The sequence below is a fragment of the Heptranchias perlo genome, chromosome 12, assembly GCF_035084215.1.
Source record: "Heptranchias perlo isolate sHepPer1 chromosome 12, sHepPer1.hap1, whole genome shotgun sequence".
Classification (NCBI taxonomy): Eukaryota; Metazoa; Chordata; class Chondrichthyes; order Hexanchiformes; family Hexanchidae; genus Heptranchias; species Heptranchias perlo.
The window spans coordinates 22370676-22390593 of record NC_090336.1 but is presented as its reverse complement, the minus strand read 5'-3'; the positions used below and the strand labels follow the sequence as shown (position 1 = coordinate 22390593).

At 42.3% G+C, this 19918-nt stretch overlaps 1 protein-coding gene across 1 annotated transcript in view; it reads left to right on the top strand.

Annotated features, from left to right (window-relative positions):
• ddb1 (damage-specific DNA binding protein 1) overlaps nucleotides 1–19918 on the top strand; it is a 67837-nt gene that overhangs the window by 32872 nt on the left and 15047 nt on the right. The window contains exons 16-21 of the mRNA XM_067993767.1: nucleotides 2983–3190; nucleotides 5071–5166; nucleotides 9084–9195; nucleotides 16450–16573; nucleotides 18580–18744; nucleotides 19442–19536. Of these exons, the coding sequence (XP_067849868.1) occupies nucleotides 2983–3190; nucleotides 5071–5166; nucleotides 9084–9195; nucleotides 16450–16573; nucleotides 18580–18744; nucleotides 19442–19536 (800 nt within the window). The remainder of the gene's footprint in view (nucleotides 1–2982; nucleotides 3191–5070; nucleotides 5167–9083; nucleotides 9196–16449; nucleotides 16574–18579; nucleotides 18745–19441; nucleotides 19537–19918) is intronic.

Sequence of the window (19918 nt, the reverse complement as noted above, 5' to 3'; positions counted from 1 at the left end):
TTCCTCTCTTTCTCCCTGTTTCCTTCCCACCACCTCCACCCCACCCATGAGCCCTTTTCCTTGCACCCCCCGCCCCCCCCCCCCCAAATCCCATGTCATACAGCAATCCTTCGGAGGTACTGAGCAGCGCCCAGTCATCCTCTCTTTCCCCCCCCCCCCCCCCCCCCAGCCCGTGAAGCCCCCCCGGACCTCCATTACTGGTGGGCAGTAAGAATTGCAATGTGACAACTTCATGGTTTCTATTATAAATGTGGACGTAGGAATTTTTAATGGAAATATAAAAATAAGGACAGTGTATGACTTTAAATTAGTGACTGAGTAACGTCTATGCACGCTGGTCCAACTAGTCTCTGGCTCTAACTCCATTTCATCTCTAGATTACACTTGGCGTGTGCAATGCCATTGAACGACTAGTATGTAAAATTTAAATTTTTACAGGGGTCGTGGAATTCCATCCCCAAAGCACTGGTAAAAATCCCAGAATATAATGTAATAAAAACAGAATTTGGGCTATGCTGTATTACTGTAAATCAGTGTTCCTGATATGCCCTACATGGCATATATTGCTATTGTTGTAAAACAACATTTCCTTCGAGTCACCATGAACAGTGCCACAGGAGATCTATCAGTAATATATTTTGTTAAAAGTACGTCAGCATGTGTTGGATAAACACTCCAATTGTCACACTTTGTTGCAGATGCAAAACAAACTTCAACAAGTTGGTTAGTTAATGCTAGATGGTAATGATCTGGAGCTGAAACTCTTAATTTGTAAGGTCCCTAACTGAGCAAGAATTAAACTCTGAATGACTTGAGTTTCTGTTTACTTAATAGTTAGATTTGGTTGCCTTAAAGTGACACAGCTCCTCCACCCTAGTAGAAAAGTACATTCTGCATTACATGGTGTAACACTCTTGTCCTTATCAAACACCATTATCATCGAACTTATTGCAAGCAATGCCATGGAAAATCCACTGATATATTGAGAACAGTACATCTAATGTCACACTCAAAACCCTGCTCATTCGGAAAAAATGGGTCACAGATTCTTTGTCCTAGCGTAGTGGTACAAATGCCGTACGAACATGTGACGACTGACCGGAAAAGACCCACTGGTCCATCCAGCCTATCCTGCATAACTGGAATGCCTTGTGCATCACAATATACACACTCCCTGCCCACCCGCAAGCCATGTAATCTCCTGGGAGAGGCAAAAACCCAGGCCAATTAGGGAAGAAAAAAATCTGGAAAATTCCTCTGACGCCTTTAGGCGATCAAAACTAGTCGTGGAGACCACTCTGACCATGATTAATGTTGTACTGTACCTGCTTTTTGTCACGGTGATCTCCACCCTAGCCAGAAACAGACCCAACTCTCGCTTGAAAGAGCTTCGTGAATCAGCTTTCACCGCACGAGTCAGCAGCTTGTTCCACAAGTCCACTATTCTGAGAAAAATACGACCACCTAACATCTGATCTAGTTCAGGCCTTATATAACTTGAGACTGTGACCCCCTGGCCCTCCCTAACCTATATAGTTGAAACAAACTGTCTACACAAACACAATCTATTCCCGTCATCATCTTATAAACCTTGATCAAATCACCCATAAGTCTACGCTTAGACTTAAAGGACATGACTCATGTTAGGGTGCAGCTCCAAAGGCACCTGTTACCCTCTGGTACCTTACACAAAAGACCATTCTTTATAGGCGAACCAAGACAGTGAGTCTCTCGAGTGTAGCGTCCCAGCTTTTTGAGCCTATCTTAGTAACTAATATGCTTTAAACTGGGTATCAATCTTGTGGCCCTCCTCTGCACTCTTTCCAAAGCCTCAATATCACCCATTATGTGAAGAGACCAAAACTGGACATAGTATTCTAACGGAGGCCTTACAGTTGAAGGAATTTTAGGCCCAGCTTATGTAATTTGGTTTCTCTTGGTTGTTTTTAAGTGTTATCAGCACTGCAGTTCTGTTGCAGGTTACATTTCCTATAATGTCCGTATCAACATATCTATATCGATCATGTCATGTATGTAACACATTTCTAAGAAACTGAAAGAATACTGTCTGTTTACCTATACGACTTGGGTTTGAAACCAGTCCAAAGGGCTGTAGATGGTTGCCAGCTGCGAGAGTGCAAATTTGAATTTGGGTAGGTCTCAACCCAGCACAAAACTTAACAAAATTCACCATGTCACTTGGGTCATAAGGGGAGATGATGTAAGAAATGTAAATGTCACACTGGTGCAATAGAGGATGATATTGAGATTGGGGGTTAAGGCATTTTGTTGAGCAGTGTAATGAAATCTGAGGGAGGTTTGTTCCTCATTTTAATCCATATTGCACCTGACTCAGGCATGCTTAATGCTGATTTTGCATACCAAAAGTTGAATTGTTCTATTCCCAGAAGTGACCTCTCTCTCCCTTGAGTATAAACCATTGAAACAATTAAAACAGACAAATTTACAAAAACAGACAAAATTTACCAAAAAAAGTAACGTACTCAATAATTAAATGCAGTGCTGACCGATGCAGTTCAGAAGGTCTCAGGTTTTATTTCTGATCTCTGCTGACTTAGCTGATCCGAGTTGGGGTGACATTAAGGGACCTAAATTAAGCTTCTGTCTGTGAGATGGGAAGGAGAAAAATTGCCTTGGATTCCTGCTTCTGATCACTATCCAGTGACCTTTGCTGAAAAGTGCTTGTGTGCGGATATCAGGTAGGGACAGGATCAGGATCAGCCGTGATCCCGCCGTGGTCAAATAGTCTGCCAGCGCTCCCTCTCTTGGTTCACCTATAAAGAATGGTCATTTGTGTAAGGTACCAGAGGGTAACAGGTGTCTTTGAAACTGTACCCCAACATGAGTCGTGCCCTTTAAGGAGAGGAGAGAAAATTGGACCAGGGAAAAAGGAGTAAAATTGATTTTAGTTATGTATGTTACTGATGGCAATAAACTAATGTTTTTATGTTTTTTATTTAGGTTTGCTGCGTGACCGTAAGAAAGTCACACTGGGGACCCAGCCAACAGTGCTGCGAACCTTCAGATCTTTGTCCACCACAAATGTCTTTGCCTGTTCTGACCGCCCCACTGTCATTTACAGCAGCAATCACAAGCTGGTTTTCTCGAATGTTAACCTCAAGGAAGTAAACTACATGTGTCCTCTCAACTCCGAGGGGTACCCTGATAGGTTAGTGGTAAATTAAACCTCTTAATGAATAAGGTTGATTCCTTTACTCGAGGCAATTTTCTGATTTCATTGAACCTAATTGTTGTACATGGAGTTTTCTGAGTATTATATTTGGGTTTGCTCTTGCATTTTCTAAAATTCATCCATGCTTTGTCACCTCCAAGCTCGACTTCTGCAATGCTCTTCTCAAACATAAACTTGTCCAAATCTTCAGTGCTTGAATCATATCCTGCTCACTTTAACCCTTGTCCTTACTGACCTCCACTGGCTCCCCATCCTCTAACAGATTGACATCAAACCCTTGTCCTCATTTACAAACTTTTTCATAGCCTCATCCCACCCTAATTCTGTCATCTCCTTCAGTCCTTGGTCCATAGCCTCTGCTCCTCTGACTCTGGCTTACTCTATATCCCATTTCTCCCTCTGCTTTACTACTGGCAGAAGAGGCTTTAGCCAGCAGGGCCCTACACCCTGAATTCTCTTTCTAAAGCCCTATGTTTTGATACATCTTAAAAAAATCTTCTCAAAACCTATCTTTTCAGCTAAGCTGTTATTCACCTTCCTTTACTTCTGTTTGACTTTCATTTTCCTCTCATGAAGCTCCTCGAGACATATTGGTACTTTAAAAGTGCCCTACCAGTGCAAATTTTGTAAATAAATTGGGGAAAAAAGGGGGATTTGTGCTATGCAGAGTTGAAAAGCACAAATCCAGCAAAGACTGATAGGATTTTTAAAAAATCCTTCTCAATGACTGCAAGTGTCCTAAATGAAATGAATTGGGTCAGTCTTAACTCCGTTCCCAGTAGGTGCAACTGCACAGCTCAAAACTGCCCTTACTTAATTCAGTACTGATTCACAGTAATTTGGACATCTCGATGCAGGTTTTTAAGTTTCAGGTCTGCTCAATATTCTTATTTGCTGGTTTCACAGCTGATCAGTTTTATCCATTTTTACTGAGAAGGTTGGCCTAGATTATGAGCTCAGGTTCAAGGGCCTGAGCATATAATCTAGGCGAATACTTCAGTGTAGCACCGATGGTCAGTTCTATTGTCTGTGGTGATGTCCTGCAAATGACTAAGATCCCGTCTGCTTATTGCAGTATTTCAGGTGGGCGTTAAAGATTCCATGATGCTAAAACACGTCGATCCAAAAAAAACACCCATTTACTGCTGTGGTTTGTGGAGTATCTGGGCCTGGTTATATGTTTACTTTTAGCCCTATTGACTATTTTAATAGTTTCCTTTTTGAATATTTATCTCCAGCAGTGGCTCATCCAAATCCAGGCATTCCTACAGTCCCACTTTCATATTGCTGTATGAAAATAGAGGTGAAATACTTGTGTCTCTGCCAGCTCCTCACTTTCAAGTACAAGGTGCCTGCCACCCGCCCCCCCCCCCCCTTCATCTCTTCAGAGGTCACACCTCTTTTGACTATTCTTCTGCTTTTTATGCATATAAAAGCTCTTCCCATTTCCCTTTATGTTGATCTTCAGTTTTATTTCATACTCTGTCTTAGTCTTGCTAATTTCTCATTTTGTTTATCTTTGATACTTTTTAATATTTTTGTCTTAAATGTATGGTACAGCAATAACCTTGGTATGGCAATAAAGACATTTGCAGCACAAATAACAACCTGAATTTAAGCTTTCCTGAGGTTGATTAGTGTTACTGGCTAATTAGTAAAATATGTCTCGCACAAGGTTTTGTGTCTCAAAAATACAGGAGGATAATGAGGTCCCAATATATAAATCAGGAAATCTTTGTTAGTGTTCTGCCTCTGAGCATGCAAAGTCTCCTGCACTCTCGCTGTTCACCTCCTGAGAATTGTTCTAACCACTGTGTGATTGCTTTCTGATTTTGTCTTGTTCCTTTGTCTCACAGCTTGGCCTTGGCCAACAACAGCACTTTAACCATAGGAACCATTGATGAGATTCAGAAACTACACATCCGGACGGTGCCCCTTAATGAGTCTCCAAAGTAAGTGTTCCTCATCAACTGTGCTTCTCACCATAAGCAAATATTAAATTGTTTCAAGATGTTGAATTGTGTACAGTATTAAGTATTGTAACTGCTTAAATGCACTTAGCTTTCTTTTTATCGTGTGCAGTTGTACGGGATTTGGCGTAGGAACTGCATTGCAGTTAGCAACTCTGATAAATCCTGCTTCAGAGCTAGCCATCTTGTTACACCATATGGAAGACTGTTTTTAAAAATAAGTTGTTCTGTATTAATTGTAGTGGGTCTATTAAGACTGCAGAACACTCATAACTATGTGAGGAGCTACTCCGTCTCAAATGTTGATATCACATCTTGAAAATCCCCTTTTCAGCAAGAACAGTTTAATGTAAGGTGTTAAGTAAAGTCCCCAAATCATACAAATTTTTTTCCTTGAAGCTGGTTTGATGTTTTGATTCTATGAATTGTGGTTTGAAAGTGAAGATTTAAAACAAAGTTAAATGTAGTTTTCTAGCATTTGTAGCTTCTCTTTATTAAACAATGGATTATGAGTTCTGGGGCTTAATGCAGTTCATTGCGAACAGCAGCTTTGTTGATGAAGCTAGATACTGTCTTTAACAGGATCATACGCTAATTAAAAATGTTCCCATTACTTTGCGATCCCCACTATGGTAACATCAGGGCATTGTATGAAAAAAATGCTTGCAGTGTACCCTTCTGTTCACCTATTTGTTTTTGATACCCAAAGTATTGATGCAAGACTACCAGTGATCTTGCTGCACATTTAATGCACATATTTGAAGACTGAAGACTGTTCCAACAAAAGCATATTTAGTTGGAAAATTGCAGTTGATATTTCACTTAGTCTACTCAATGGTCACAGTTATTAATGACCCTCAGGAAGCTAATCTTGGGTGTTCAACAAAAAGGCCAAATATTCATTTTGCTAAGAGGGCCTTGGTCGCTACATCTGATGATGATCTCAGATCTAAACTTCAATTTTGTTGTAACTTAGAACTCATCTGAGAGGATCCTGAATCACTCCTTGACCTTGATTCCCAATGTTGCAGGAAACCTACCTACCTGTAGCAACCAGGGCAGTGTTCAGGAGATTTGTTTGTAACATTGGAAGTCTGCAGCTGGCACAAATAATCCAGGATAAGGTACTTCTGGATAGATGAGGATACTATGCTGTAGAATTTATTGATGGAGGGTGGGCACTAATCAAGCTGTCCTAGTAGTATGAAAAATGTATATTGCCACATTGGGTTTCCAAGAAAATATGAGAACATGGTTCTGTTTCTTATTATTATCTTCTAAAAAGAAATTGCACCTGCCGGTATTCTCAGCTGCTCTCCAGAGGAAGCACTGCTGCTGTAAACTGTTTAGTTGTAGACCCTGAGGTGTTTTGATTCAATATGTTTGCGTGTAACCATTTTAGATTAAATGTTCTGTACTTTTTTTAAAAACAGTAGTCATGTATTTAAACTATATAGATGCACAAGTCAGTCATCAAAGTGTATTTGAAAGTGACCTTTATTTTATCAATGGGAGGACCAAAGATGACCTTTGCTTTGAATCAGCTACTTCAAGAGATGGGCCCAGGTTTGAAGAGATTAAAAGCCTTTCATGCAGTAGCAAATGAGTACATATTTGTAGAAGTCAGTACTTCCCTTTTGAGAAATAAAATGCAGTGTAACACAAACTTTAAAATTACCAAAAGACTCATAAATAGGATTTCTAGCAATAGAAAGAATTTTTTTAACAGTAGTTATACATTGAAACTATTTAGATGCACTATGCAAATGCTGGTGATAAAGAATAAAAATGGAAATGTTGGAAATGCTCAGCAGCTAAGAGAAAAGGCAGGTTAGCATTTTGGCTGAGATTCCTCAGAGCTATTTTAATGGAAAATATCCCCAAATGACAACACATTTTCATCATTTTCTGTTTTTATGTAGGGTATGGTGAGCCTCTCCTGTAATATTTAAGCAGTGTTATCCCTGTGGGAGTTCGGCAGGCTGTAATTGAGGGTGGCCTGTCTAATCAGGCCTGTCTAATGAGAGAGATCACAGGTTTTGATGGTTGTGTGGATGCAGGATAACAGGTAGCTGGCAACAAGTTACATGGCAGTAATTCAGTTAAGCGCTTCTGATGTAATGTATCAGAACAAAGGTTGAGTGTTTATGAATGATCTGGATTCGGGAATCGGAAATACAATTTCAAAATTTGCGGACGACACCAAATTTGGGGGTTGTAGTTAATACAAAGGAAGAATGCGTCAAAATGCAAGAGGACATTAATAAATTTGTAGAATGTATGTGTAATTGACACATAAATTTCAATATAGATAATTGTGTGCTGATGCATTTTGGTAGGAAGAATAAGGAGACCGCATACTGCTTGGATAATAGTCTAAATGGGATAGAGGAGCAAAGGGATCTAGGGTACAGATACACAGGTCACTAAAAGTAGCGACGCAGGGTTAATAAGACCATAAAAAAGGCAAATCAAATACTAGAGTTAATTTCTAAAGGGACAGAATTGAAAAGCAGCTATGTTAAACTTGTGTAGAACCTTGGTTAGACCACACTTGGAGTATTGTGCACAGTTCTGGTCTCCATATTATAGAAAGGATATAGAGGCATTGGAGAGGGTGCAAAAATGATTCACAAGGATAATACCAGAACTGAAAGGATATCCTTATCAGGAAAGGCTGAACAGGCTGGGGCTCTTTTCTCTAGAAAAGAGAAGGGATGATCTGATAGAGGTCTTTAAGATAATGATAGGGTAGACACAGAGAAAATGTTTCCATTGTGGGGAAGTCCAAAACTAGAGGTCATAAATATGAAATAGTCGCTAACAAATCCAAGAATTCAAGACAAGCTTCTTTACCCAAAGAGTGGTAAGAATGTGGAACGTGCTACCACAAGGAGTAGATGAGGCAAATAGCATAGATTCATTTAACAGGAAGCTAGGGAGAAAGCACATGAGGGAGAAAGGAATAGAAGGGTATCCTGATAGGGATGAAGTACAGTGGGAGGAGGCACATGTGGAGCATAAACGCTGGCATAGATCAGTTGGGCCGAATGGCCTGTTTCAGTGCTGTAGTTTCAATGTAACTTGATGTAAGCAGCAGTGTGAGGCTTAATTGCTTCCTTAAACTCACTGGACTCCATTTACAATTTTTTTTAATGATTTGTGTGTGTGAATTTTTGTGCTCACCATGAGTGATGTTTGTGCTGTGGAATGGAATACTTTCCATTTCAGGTGCAGTCTTGGCATCAAGCACTTCCGGATCAGGTACAACACAGTTAACTCCCTCTGCTCTGCTCCAACAATATGCTTGAGCCTGAACAGCAATCCAATTGCACCACTGACATTTTACAGTTTCACACACTAAGCAACTTGTGGCCTCTCTAAATGAGATTACTATTTCAATACCGAATCGGGGTAGATTTATGCCACCGATGGTAAATGCATTTGAATTACCCACGCTTCACAATGTTTAATCTTTAGTTCCTTTGATTAAAAAGTGAACTGAATTTAGGAGAAAATTATGTTGAAGAAAGGATAGTAAAGGTAGGATTGACGGAAAAAGTCAATGGAAATGACATCACATTGCTAGTAAGTTTTGTTTACTGAAACATACTAGTTTTGTTTAGGGGAAAAATCTGCAGGGCTATGGGGAAAGGGCAAGGGAGTGGGACTAATTGGATAGCTCTTTCAAAGAGCTGGCACAGGCATGATGGGCTGAATGGCCTCCTTCTATGCTATCATTTTATATCTTATGCCTGATATGCTGTTGATTGATGTAGCACTTCTAAAAAGGAACATAAGAACATTCTCTTTGTAAGGGTTGCAGTGAAATTTGCTCACCTAGTTCCCTTTTCCTTATTTCATGCTTTGTTTTACCCTTTTCTATTCTTGTTGTGCAGGAGAATCTGTTACCAAGAGGCGTCGCAGTGCTTTGGTCTGGTAAGCAGCAGAGTTGAAGTGTTAGACCCCAGTGGAGGAACCACTGTCCTGAGACCAAGTGCCAGCACTCAGGTAAAAGCACACTTAGAGAAGATGCTTTAAACTTTTAGACACCAAAGTTCTTTTTATAGCAGAAATACTGTGCATTTATATATTGTCTTTAATGTAGAGAAATGTCCCACGGTGGTTCACAGCAGAGAAAAGGAGCCGGTATCAAGCCTTTGCGAGAGGGTCTGGAGAGGTGATCAAAAGCTTGGTCACACAGATGAGCTTTGAAAGTCTTTAAAGATGCGGACGGTGGTAGAGAGGTGGATGGTTTGGAGAGGGGGTTTCAATGAATAGGGTCAGGGTAGTTGAAGGTTTTTCCACTAAAGGTGGAGGGGAAGATGCACAAGCAGCCAGAGTCAGTGGACCGGAAGATGTGAGGGGGGCATAAAGTTGCACAGGTGGGTCAATGGAGGGGTTTTTAAGAGAGTGTCAAGATTTTAAATTTGATCTGTTGAAGGTCAGGGAGCTAATATAAGTCAGTGAGGACTGGGATGATGGGTGAGTGGGGCCGAGTGCAGGACAGGATACAGACAGCAGAGTCTTGGATGATTTGCAGTTTGTGGAGATTGGAAGAGCATTGGAGAAATCAAGTCTGGAGGTGACAAAGGTGTGTATATATAAGGCTTTCAGTGGTAATGGAGATAAGTTGGGGGTGGGACAGTATGATGTTGCAGGGGTAGAAGTAAGTGGCCTTGGTAGTGGATAGGATATAGGGTTTGAAGCTCAACGCTGGGTCAAAGGGAATGCTGAGGTTGTGTGTATCTGGTTCACCCAGAGCAGGCAGCCAGGGAGGGTGATTGAGTCAGTGGCAAGGATTTGGAGTTTTTATTAGTGGAGCCCAAAAACAAAAGCTTTGGTCTTCCCGATGTTCAAAATTTGGAAATTATTTTTCATCCACAACTTGATGTCAAAGAAAGAGGTGGAGAGCTGGAGCTTGTCTTTTGACTATGGATGTGTCACTGAAAAGCAGCATGTAGTTGAGAAACCAGGCTGAAGAGAATTGTGGGAGAGGTGAACACACAGCTGAGAGGCGATGGTATGTTCAAGGACATAGATCAAGCTTTTTGAGGAAGGAGTGACAATGGTTTTGAAAGGAGGAGAGATGGTGCCTAAACAGAGTGAATCATTAACAATGTCGGTGAGCACTGGAGCCAGGAAATATAATTGAGTTTCCAGGAGTTGGATGAGGAGGGAATCAAGGGGGCAAGAGGCCAGTTTTAAATAGAGAGCAGCTTAGACCGAGCTGGAGGAGACAGGAAGAGAAGCTCTAAAGTCACGGATGGTTGGGAGGTGGTTGATGGAGGAAGGAAGGGAAGTTGCACCTGAATCAGTTGCACAGATGGTCTCAATCTTGGGATTAAAGAAATCTATGAACTCCTTGCACTTCGAAGAAAGTTTGACGAGGTAGGTTATCGTAGAGGAAAAAAAAAGAGTTGTGGGTGGTTCTTGTCCACTACTATGATCCTGGAGTACTGAGAGGATTTGACTGTAGAAACAAAATTGCTATAATGGTACAGCCAAATTTGGCAGCGGGATAGCTAGATCAGTTGTGCACCAGGTAAGCTTAGGTCTGTGGCCCTTGGACGTAAGCATGGAAAGGTGGGAGCTGTACTGGGTGAACAAGGGGTAGGAGATGGTGAGTGACTTGGTGGGGACAAGGACATTGATTGGAGCAGTGGTGTAATGATGTGTTGAGGGTCCAAGGAGGAAGGTTTGTGAGTTGAGTGTGTGAATTGGGGAAGGGAGATGGAGGCAGATTTTTCCAGGGAGAAGAATAGTGGGGCTGGTAGATGTGGATGATAAGGGATATGACGAAGTGGCTGGAGATGGCCATATCAAGTCTTCGGAGGTGGTGAGGCCATTTGAGTTGGCAAGATCAAAGGGGCTGCCAAGCGTATGACGGATTGATCTGAAGGCTGAGGTTGAAAGAGGACTGAAAGGAAGATAAATCAAGGAAGAGGGAGCAAGGAGAATTACGGTGGACGTTGAAGTCACTAGAATTGTTCAGTGCACTGTCTAAAGAAGGAGATCCCTCCAAAGAAATTGCCATGCAACTGAGGTCATTAGACAACAAGAACTTTCATTGAAAGGTAGGAAGGGATAGATGTGTGAAGTGCTCAAATGAGGAAAAAGTACTCTAGGAGTAAGAAGAGATGCTGAGAAGGAACTTATAGCCTCACCATTGTGATTTGAGGGGGGGGGTCTGGGTAAACATGCACCTTGGTAAGGGGGCTTTGATAATGGAATGGTTACAGCACAGAAGGAGGCCATTTGGCCCATCGAGCCCGTGGCGGCTCTTTGTAAGAGCAATCCAGTTCGTCCCATTCCTCCACTCTTGTAGCCCTGCAAATTTTTTCCCTTCAAGTATTTATCCAATTCCTCTTTGAAAGCCACGATTGAATCTTCTTCCATCACCCTTTCAAGCAGCGCATTCCAGATCATAACTACTCGCTGCGTAAAAAAGTTTTTCCTCATGTCGCCTTTGGTTCTTTTTAAATCACCTTAAATCTGTGTCCTTTGGTTCTCGACCCTTCCGCCAATGGGAACAGTTTCTCTTTATTTATTTTATCTAAACCCTTCATGATTTTGAATACTTCTATCAAATCTCCTCAACCATCTCTGCTCTAAGGAGGACAACCCCGGCTTTTCCAGTCTATCCGTGTAACTGAAGTCCCTCATCCCTGGAACCATTCTAGTAAATCACTTCTGCACCCTCTCTAAGGCCTTCACGTCCTTCCTAAAGTGCAGTGCCTAGAATTGAACACAATACTCCAGTTGTAGCTGAACCAGTGTTTTATAATGTGGAGATGCCGGTGATGGACTGGGGTTGACAATTGTAAACAATTTTACAACACCAAGTTATAGTCCAGCAATTTTATTTTAAATTCACAAGCTTTCGGAGGCTTCCTCCTTCCTCAGGTGAATGTTGTGGAAATGAAATCCTCGAAATGAAATCGCATTTATAAATCACAGAACAATGCTCAGTGATTACAGACAGTCTTTTCAACTGCCTGTTGCCAAGGCAATCAGTGTGCAGACAGACAGGTGTTACCTGCAAGGTCTCCGAATATACAAATCACCAAAAAAAAACAGAGATAGAGAGGTAGAAACATAGAAAAGACAGCAACTGACCCGTTATATTAAAAACAGATAACATTTGTTCGCTGGTGGGATAACGTGTAGCGTGACATGAACCCAAGATCCCGGTTGAGGCCGTCCTCATGGGTGCAGAACTTGGCTATCAATTTCTGCTCGACGATTTTGCGTTGTCGTGTGTCTCGAAGGCCGCCTTGGAGTACGCTTACCCGAAGGTCGGTGGCTGAATGTCCTTGACTGCTGAAGTGTTCCCTGACTGGGAGGGAACCCTCCTGTTTGGCGATTGTTGCGCGGTGTCTGTTCATCCGTTGTCGCAGCGTCTGCATGGTCTCGCCAATGTACCATGCTCTGGGGCATCCTTTCCTGCAACGTATGAGGGAGACAACGTTGGCCGAGTCACGAGTATGAACCATGCACCTGGTGGGTGGTGTCCTCTCGTGTGATGGTGGTATCTGTGTCGATGATCTGGCATGTCTTGCAGAGGTTACCGTGGCAGGGTTGTGTGGTGTCGTGGACGCTGTTCTCCTGAAAGCTAGGTAATTTGCTGCGAACGATGGTCTGTTTGAGGTTGGGTGGCTGTTTAAAGGCGAGTAGTGGAGGTGTGGGGATGGCCATAGCGAGGTGTTCGTCGTCATTGATGACATGTTGAAGGCTGCGGAGAACATGGCGTAGTTTCTCTGTTGGTTGCGTCCCGTGTTAGTCTCCTGAGGAGGTCTATGCGATTTTTCGCTGTGGCCCGTCGGAACTGTCGATCGATGAGTCGAGCGTCATATCCCGTTCTTACTAGGGCGTCTTTCAGCGTCTGTAGGTGTCCATCGCGTTCCTCCTCGTCTGAGCAGACCCTGTGTATTCGCAGGGCCTGTCCATAGGGGATGGCCTCTTTGACTTGGTTCTCCGAAAGCTTGTGATTTTAAAATAAATTTGTTGGACTATAACCTGGTGTTGTAAGATTCCTTACATTTGTCCACCCCAGTCCATCACCGGCATCTCCACATCATGTCTATTTATAAAGCCCAGGATCCCGCATGCTTTTTTAACCACTTTCTCAACCTTTCCTGCCACCTTCAAAGATTTGTGCACATATACCACCAGATCTCTCTGTTCCTGCACCCCCTCTAGAATTGTACTATTTAGTTTATATTGCCTCTCCTCGTTCTTCCTGCCAAAATGTATCACTTCGCACTTCTCTGCGTTAAATTTCATCTGCCATGTGTCCGCCCATTCCACCAGCCTGCCTACGTCCTCTTGAAGTCTATTACTGTCCTCCTCACTGTTTACTACACTTCCAAGTTTTGTGTCATCTGCAAATTTTGAAATTGTGCCCTGTGCACCCAAGTCCAAGTCATTAATGCATATCAAAAAAAGTAGTAGTCCTAGTACCGACCCCTGGGGAACACCACTGTTTACCTTCCTCCTGTCCGAAAAACAACCGTTCACCACTACTCTCTGTTTCCTGTCACTTAGCCAATTTCGTATCCATGCTGCCACTATCCCTTTTATTCCATGGGCTTCAGTTTTGCTGATAAGCCTATAATGTGGCACTTTATCAAACGCCTTTTGAAAGTCCTTATGCACATCAACCGCATTGCCCTCATCAACCCTCTCTGAATATCTCGGCAAAAGATCTCAATCAAGTTAGTTAAAAACGATTTGCCTTTTACAAATCCATGCTGGCTTTCCTTTATTAATCCACTTGTCCAAGTGACTATTAATTTTGTTCCGGATTATCACTCCTAAAAGCTTCCCCACCACCGAGGTTAAACTGACTGTCCTCTCGTTGCCGGGTTTATCCTTAGTCTTTTTAGAACAAGGGTGTAACATTTGTAATTCTCCGGTCCTCTGGCACCACCCCCATATCTAAGGAGGAATGGAAGATTGTGGCCAGCACCTCTGCAATTCCCTTACTTCCCTCAGCAACCTAGCATGCACCCCATCCGGCCCGGGTAACTTATCTACTTTAAGTACAGCCAGCCTTTCTAGTACCTCCTTTATCAATTTTTAATATCTCAATTACTTCCTCTTTTACTGTGACTTCGGCAGCATCTTCCTTGGTAAAGACAGATGCAAAGTACTCATATAGTACCTCAGCCATGCCCTTTGCCTTTATGCGTTGATCTCCTTTTTGATCCCTAATCAGCTACACCCCTCCTTTTACTACCCGTTTACCATTTATGTGCCAATAAGAAGGTTTTTGGATTCCCTTTTATGTTAGCTGCCAGTCTATTCTCATACTCTCTTTGCCCCTCTTATTTCCTTTTTCACTTAACTTGATGAGCGAGAAAGAGCCACCAACTGTGCGACAGGTTTCTGTCAGTGCCAGGATGACAACTGATTCATCCATGAAGAGGTTATGGATGGTGAGGGGCTTGTTTGTGAGGGATTGAACATTCTGGAGAGCGATACAGAGCAGGTTGGCGGTTAATGACAAACCAGGCAAGTTTGGGCGGGAGGCAATGGGAAGTGAAGGGATTAACCCCTGGGAATGATCTGGGCAGATGATCACCGGGAGTAGGGTATGAGGCATTTGGGGTTGCTACAGTAGGAGAGCCTGTGACCAGCATTGCTGGTGGAGGATGCTGGTGAGGAGGCAAACATGGGCTGGTGACAGGAGAATAGCTTGGCTGGGGAATAGGATTGGATGGGTTAGGGAGCCAAGTGAGACACATGGGAATAAAAAGGGAGCTAGAAGCAGGAAGGGATGGGAGGAAGAGAGTGGGGGGGGGGGGGGGGTTGATCCAGGCAAAATGGATCTGGAGAAGAATCTGGGCTATTCCATATATTCAATATATTTTAGATTTTTGCCAATTTTCTTTTCTTCCCCCGACCCCTCCCTCACCCCTCCCCTCCCTCCCATGCCACCCCCTCCACCTGACTGCGTTGACACCTTGTTGGAGTATGGTTCTATGGTGCCACTTACCCTTGGGTACTTCTCTCATGTGCCCATTCTTCATCCATGTGCATAGACAATGACTAATCAATCATAGGGAGCACCACAGCCAAGCCTGATCCTATTCTCACCAAACCTGAGAGTGGGAAATAGCTGTCAGTGTGTGATTATACAGTCTGGAATGAACAGAAGGAGATTTGCCAGAAATTATTCAACCTGGGACTCAATCCTATCTGTGCGTTTCCATCTCACCACGTTCAGCAATCAAAACTCTCATGCACTTTGTCAGTACAAGCCAAAGAAACTTATATATCCGTTAACGTTTTTGGTTTGGGCAGACGTGATTTGACCAGTTTATTTGATTGTCTGAACAAACTGTGTCTGCTGCAAGTTAAATGCACCATATTGACCAATGATATAACTTATAGTGCTAATTTTAGTATTGTTGGCACAATATGTTGGTCGTTCATTGAGTTGCCAGGATGCCACTGTGCTTCTCATTCCAACCAGTGTGAGAAACATCTGTTAACATTGATTAAAACACTGATTCAAAAAAAAACTATATATAAATTATATTCTCTGGATATACTTGAATTGCTAGTTCCTTTGCTTGCACAAAAAGAATTACTTGAGCCTGTACTGAAATGCTACGCACCTTTCATGAAGGATGCAAAGTGCTTGATGATTTTTTGATGCTCGTTAACATTTCTTCCTCAAGGCCACTTTCCCAACTAATATCTTGCTCCACGGCCACTCTCAGGAATGCTGCAGGATGTGCATCAAGGGGTGATGGAACACTGGTCTGTGCCTATAGTTCGCCAAACTGAGAGCTCCTAATTTCAATCATGTGACCATTGTCAAGTGAAGACCAGTTACTTCCCTGGAGGAAGAGGGAAACAAAAACTTAGGACCAGTAGTTGCATTAGGTAGTTATATTTAAGCAGGGTCCTTTCTCTCTCTCAATAGAAGCTCAGATAACCATAACCTGTTAATAACATTCCCTTACCGCCATTAACTGTGGTGCAAGAAAATGAGAAGTAATGGCACTGAATTGCAGCTCATTCAGAATCCTCTAGCCTGCTGTGATTTAGTGGCAAGACTGCCAAAGGTCACAGGTGATGAGAAGCCAAGCCACAATGGTCCCACTGTCCAGTGAGTACCACTGTGCAAAAGCAGTAATAATATGAATGCATATTGGTAATATGTTAAAGATAGCAAAGATCTCTGGCTAGGAATGTCCTATGTTGTGATTTCATTGTCATGCTTTTCTGAACTATACTTTGTTTCCCCCTCAGGCTCTTTCTACCAGTGTTAGCTCCAGTAAGCTTTTCCCAAGTAGTACTTCACAGCATGAGAGCTCATTTGGGGATGAAGTGGAAGTCCACAATCTACTAATTATAGATCAGCATACGTTTGAAGGTAAAGGTTACCTCTCACACAGAGTCAGCAGTTTGTCTGGAGTTTCACCAACCTCAACAAGCTCTCACCACGTTCCCATTTCAACCATCTACAAATGCTACCACCATTCGTGTTGTATTTTGTTTTTTCAAAGTTATTTACAGAAGCATAGTTGTCTGCCAAAGACTGGAGAATATAACTATTGTAGGGCCTTGTTCTGGATTATTTCTTTCATTATTAGCTACATTATAACATTTTACAGAACTAATTATTACTTGTGCTACATGCCTCCACGGTTCGCAAATAAAAAAAGAGAAATGAGGCACACCCACGATTTGACTGTGAACTCACTGATCATGTGGACACCGGTGATAAGGAGCAGATAAGGTACAAGAGCATCCTATTAATCTTGCTTCTGTCACTCCATTGTTCAGCAACCAAAAGAAAGAAAGGCTTGCATTTATATCGCGCTTCTCATGGCCTCAAGACGTCCCAAAGCCAATTAAGTGCTTTTCAAGTGTAGTCACTGTGACCAAAATTAATGCTACAGGACTCTAGCCATGTAAGTTACATCTCTCCCAGAAATGACTAATTAGGGATGACCTAGGCGTAAGTATTTACCAAACTGTAAAATCCCCCCAATTAATTTTATATTTTGTCCCTCTCCGTTCCGTCACCATGAGATACTTGTGAGTAGAGCTTGTTTCTACCATCTCTGGGGCTTCATCCTTAGGGTTTTTATCTGTACTACAACCGATAAGATACTTGCACATAGAGCTTGGTCTGTAATGCCTTGGATGGGGCTTCACCCATAAAGTTACCATTTGTACTACCACTGATAGATGCTTGCACATAGAGCTCGTCTCTCTCTACCTTTTCTGGAGCTTCACCCACAGAGTTCCGTGCTGGAATCTTCAATTTTTTTTTTGCTTTTGTTTTGTAAGTTTCTTTGTCTACAAGCTCTGTAGTGAAGCCCTGTAACATTGATTTCAGGGAGTTGGTATTTAGCAGGCATACTGAAGAGGCATCAACCAGAAGAATACTTTTCAGTGTTCCCTCTACTGAGTGTAGGATTTTTTTAACCCACCCTCCAGTTGTCCATCCAGTTTTCTCCCCTAATGTCTGGAATGCTGTGATTGACCCTTTTATTCTGTTAATTGAACTCTTCATTTTGATCAGGCCTCTGGGAAGCACAGCAAAGAATCGCTTCTTTCTTGCAGGACAGCTGAGAATATCATGAAAGCCGCGCTGTACACCTTGTCATTGATAGAGCAATAGATAGAAATTCACCTACCTGTCTTCCAGCCAAGAATAGTGTATGGATCAGGGGGGCCAAAGAAGAAGAGAAAATAAACTAGAGGGGTGTTAAGAGGTCAAACTCATCTGATGGTAAATTTTTATGTAGAATGAATTTTCTCATATTCACCCTGCACAATTATCTCTAAAGTTAATTTGGAATATCGTCAGTTGGAATTTTATAGTGCCTTGCATCTATTCGCCTATCCGACCATAATGTACTTACACCGGTTGGATAGTCCATTGTATCAGCAATATTCTACGATAGAAGTCTTTTTTGGGGGGCTGAGGCAGAATGAAATGAGAATTGTGTGCAGTTTTTTCTCCCTTTTCTCCTGAAGGTGCTGACTCTTGCAGGAATTGATTCCAGGGATGTTGGCCAACCTCAGGTGCCTCACCCAAGTGGCCATGTGGGAGGCTAGACAGTTAGCATTGACAGGCTATATTAGGACAACTGAGCCTGATCCTGTCCTCACTCGACTACATTTGCACTTTCCAGCAGGGATGAATGGAATAGCGATCTGGAGCAGGACCGCTGACTGATTTTTGTTTCCTCTCTCCGGGAACAGTGGCACTGATGCCAATTGTAGCACCATGATGGCTGCCCTTGTTGAGATCAAACACCTTATTGACCTCTGTTGTTGTTTTATTCTGCATGGACTTGTTATTTATCGAAGTTATGTGTTCAGATCTCCTATGATTTTCATAATGACTTTGTCTTCTATTTTCAGTTCTTCATGCTCACCAGTTCCTGCAGAATGAGTATGCACTAAGTATTGTGTCCTGCAAGTTGGGCAAAGATCCCAATACTTATTTCATTGTAGGCACGGCTATGGTTTATCCTGAAGAAGCAGAACCAAAACAAGGACGAATTATTGTCTTCCAGTACTCTGACGGTAGGTGAAGTGTTCTGTTTCTATTTATTGTCAACTAATTTCTGACTAGTCCAGTTACTGATCCCTTTGGTTTTCCTCCTGTCCTCAAACCTAATTCCTCCACAAGTACAGACTATGGTGTTTATCTGTTGCTCTGAGAGGTACTGGTACTGTTACTGATCCACAGAGTTCCTCCTGCACCATCACTGAGCAGTCCTGACCCATAGAGTTCTTCCTGTACGATTACTGAGGACTACTGAACCATCAAGTTCCACCTGTACTATGACTGAAGTATTGACCCATAGAGTTCCTCATGTACCACTGCTGAACAATACTGACCTATAGAGTTCTTTCTGTCCCATTGATTAACAGTACTGACCCATGGCATTCTTCCCTATACTTCCAACTGTGCAGATTTAGGAATAAATCCAGAACCAGTCTGGAACTGCATCTCTGTTGTTCTTGTTCCAGACATAGCAATAGATTTCCTACTGGTATTGCCTCTTGCTCTCCCTCCCCATTCATTTGGGGTCAAACTAGTACCTGTAGTAAGCAATGCAGATACAGTTATAGGATCATTTGTTCAGACCTGCTTTTGTGTACTCTGGATCACTCATTGCTCTGTTCCTTTAGTCTTCCCACACCCTTCTCAATGTATTCTGTTTTTAAAACACCAGAAATGGTATTCTTTTAACTAATGTATTGTTTCATTCAACAGGTAAACTTCAGACAATAGCAGAGAAAGAAGTAAAAGGTGCCGTATATTCCATGGTAGAGTTCAATGGCAAGTTGCTGGCAAGCATCAATAGCACGGTACATAAGTCTAACACTCTCACAACCTTTCTTTGCTAGGGTGGCAGGGTGTCTGCCTATTTAGAACGGGCTGTTGTTGAGCATAAGTTGTTCTGTGGTGTAGGTTATTGTATTGTTCCTGTGTGAAAATTGGGGTAAGAGTGGAAGTTTTTTTCCCCCTATTTATATTAGGTATTGACATGTTTTGTGGTTCAATATATTTTGCTTTGTTCTTCCCCTTCCAATGAGCCTCTTTCTATTGCTGCACATAATCCCTCACTGAGCATTCTGTAGACACTAGAACCTGTGCAAACGTGCCTTGGATTTCCTTGTGTGTATTTTTGAAAACTTTTTGTTTTTTCACCTGGGGTGGAGGAAGAAGAATTAAAGCCTCAGTTCCACT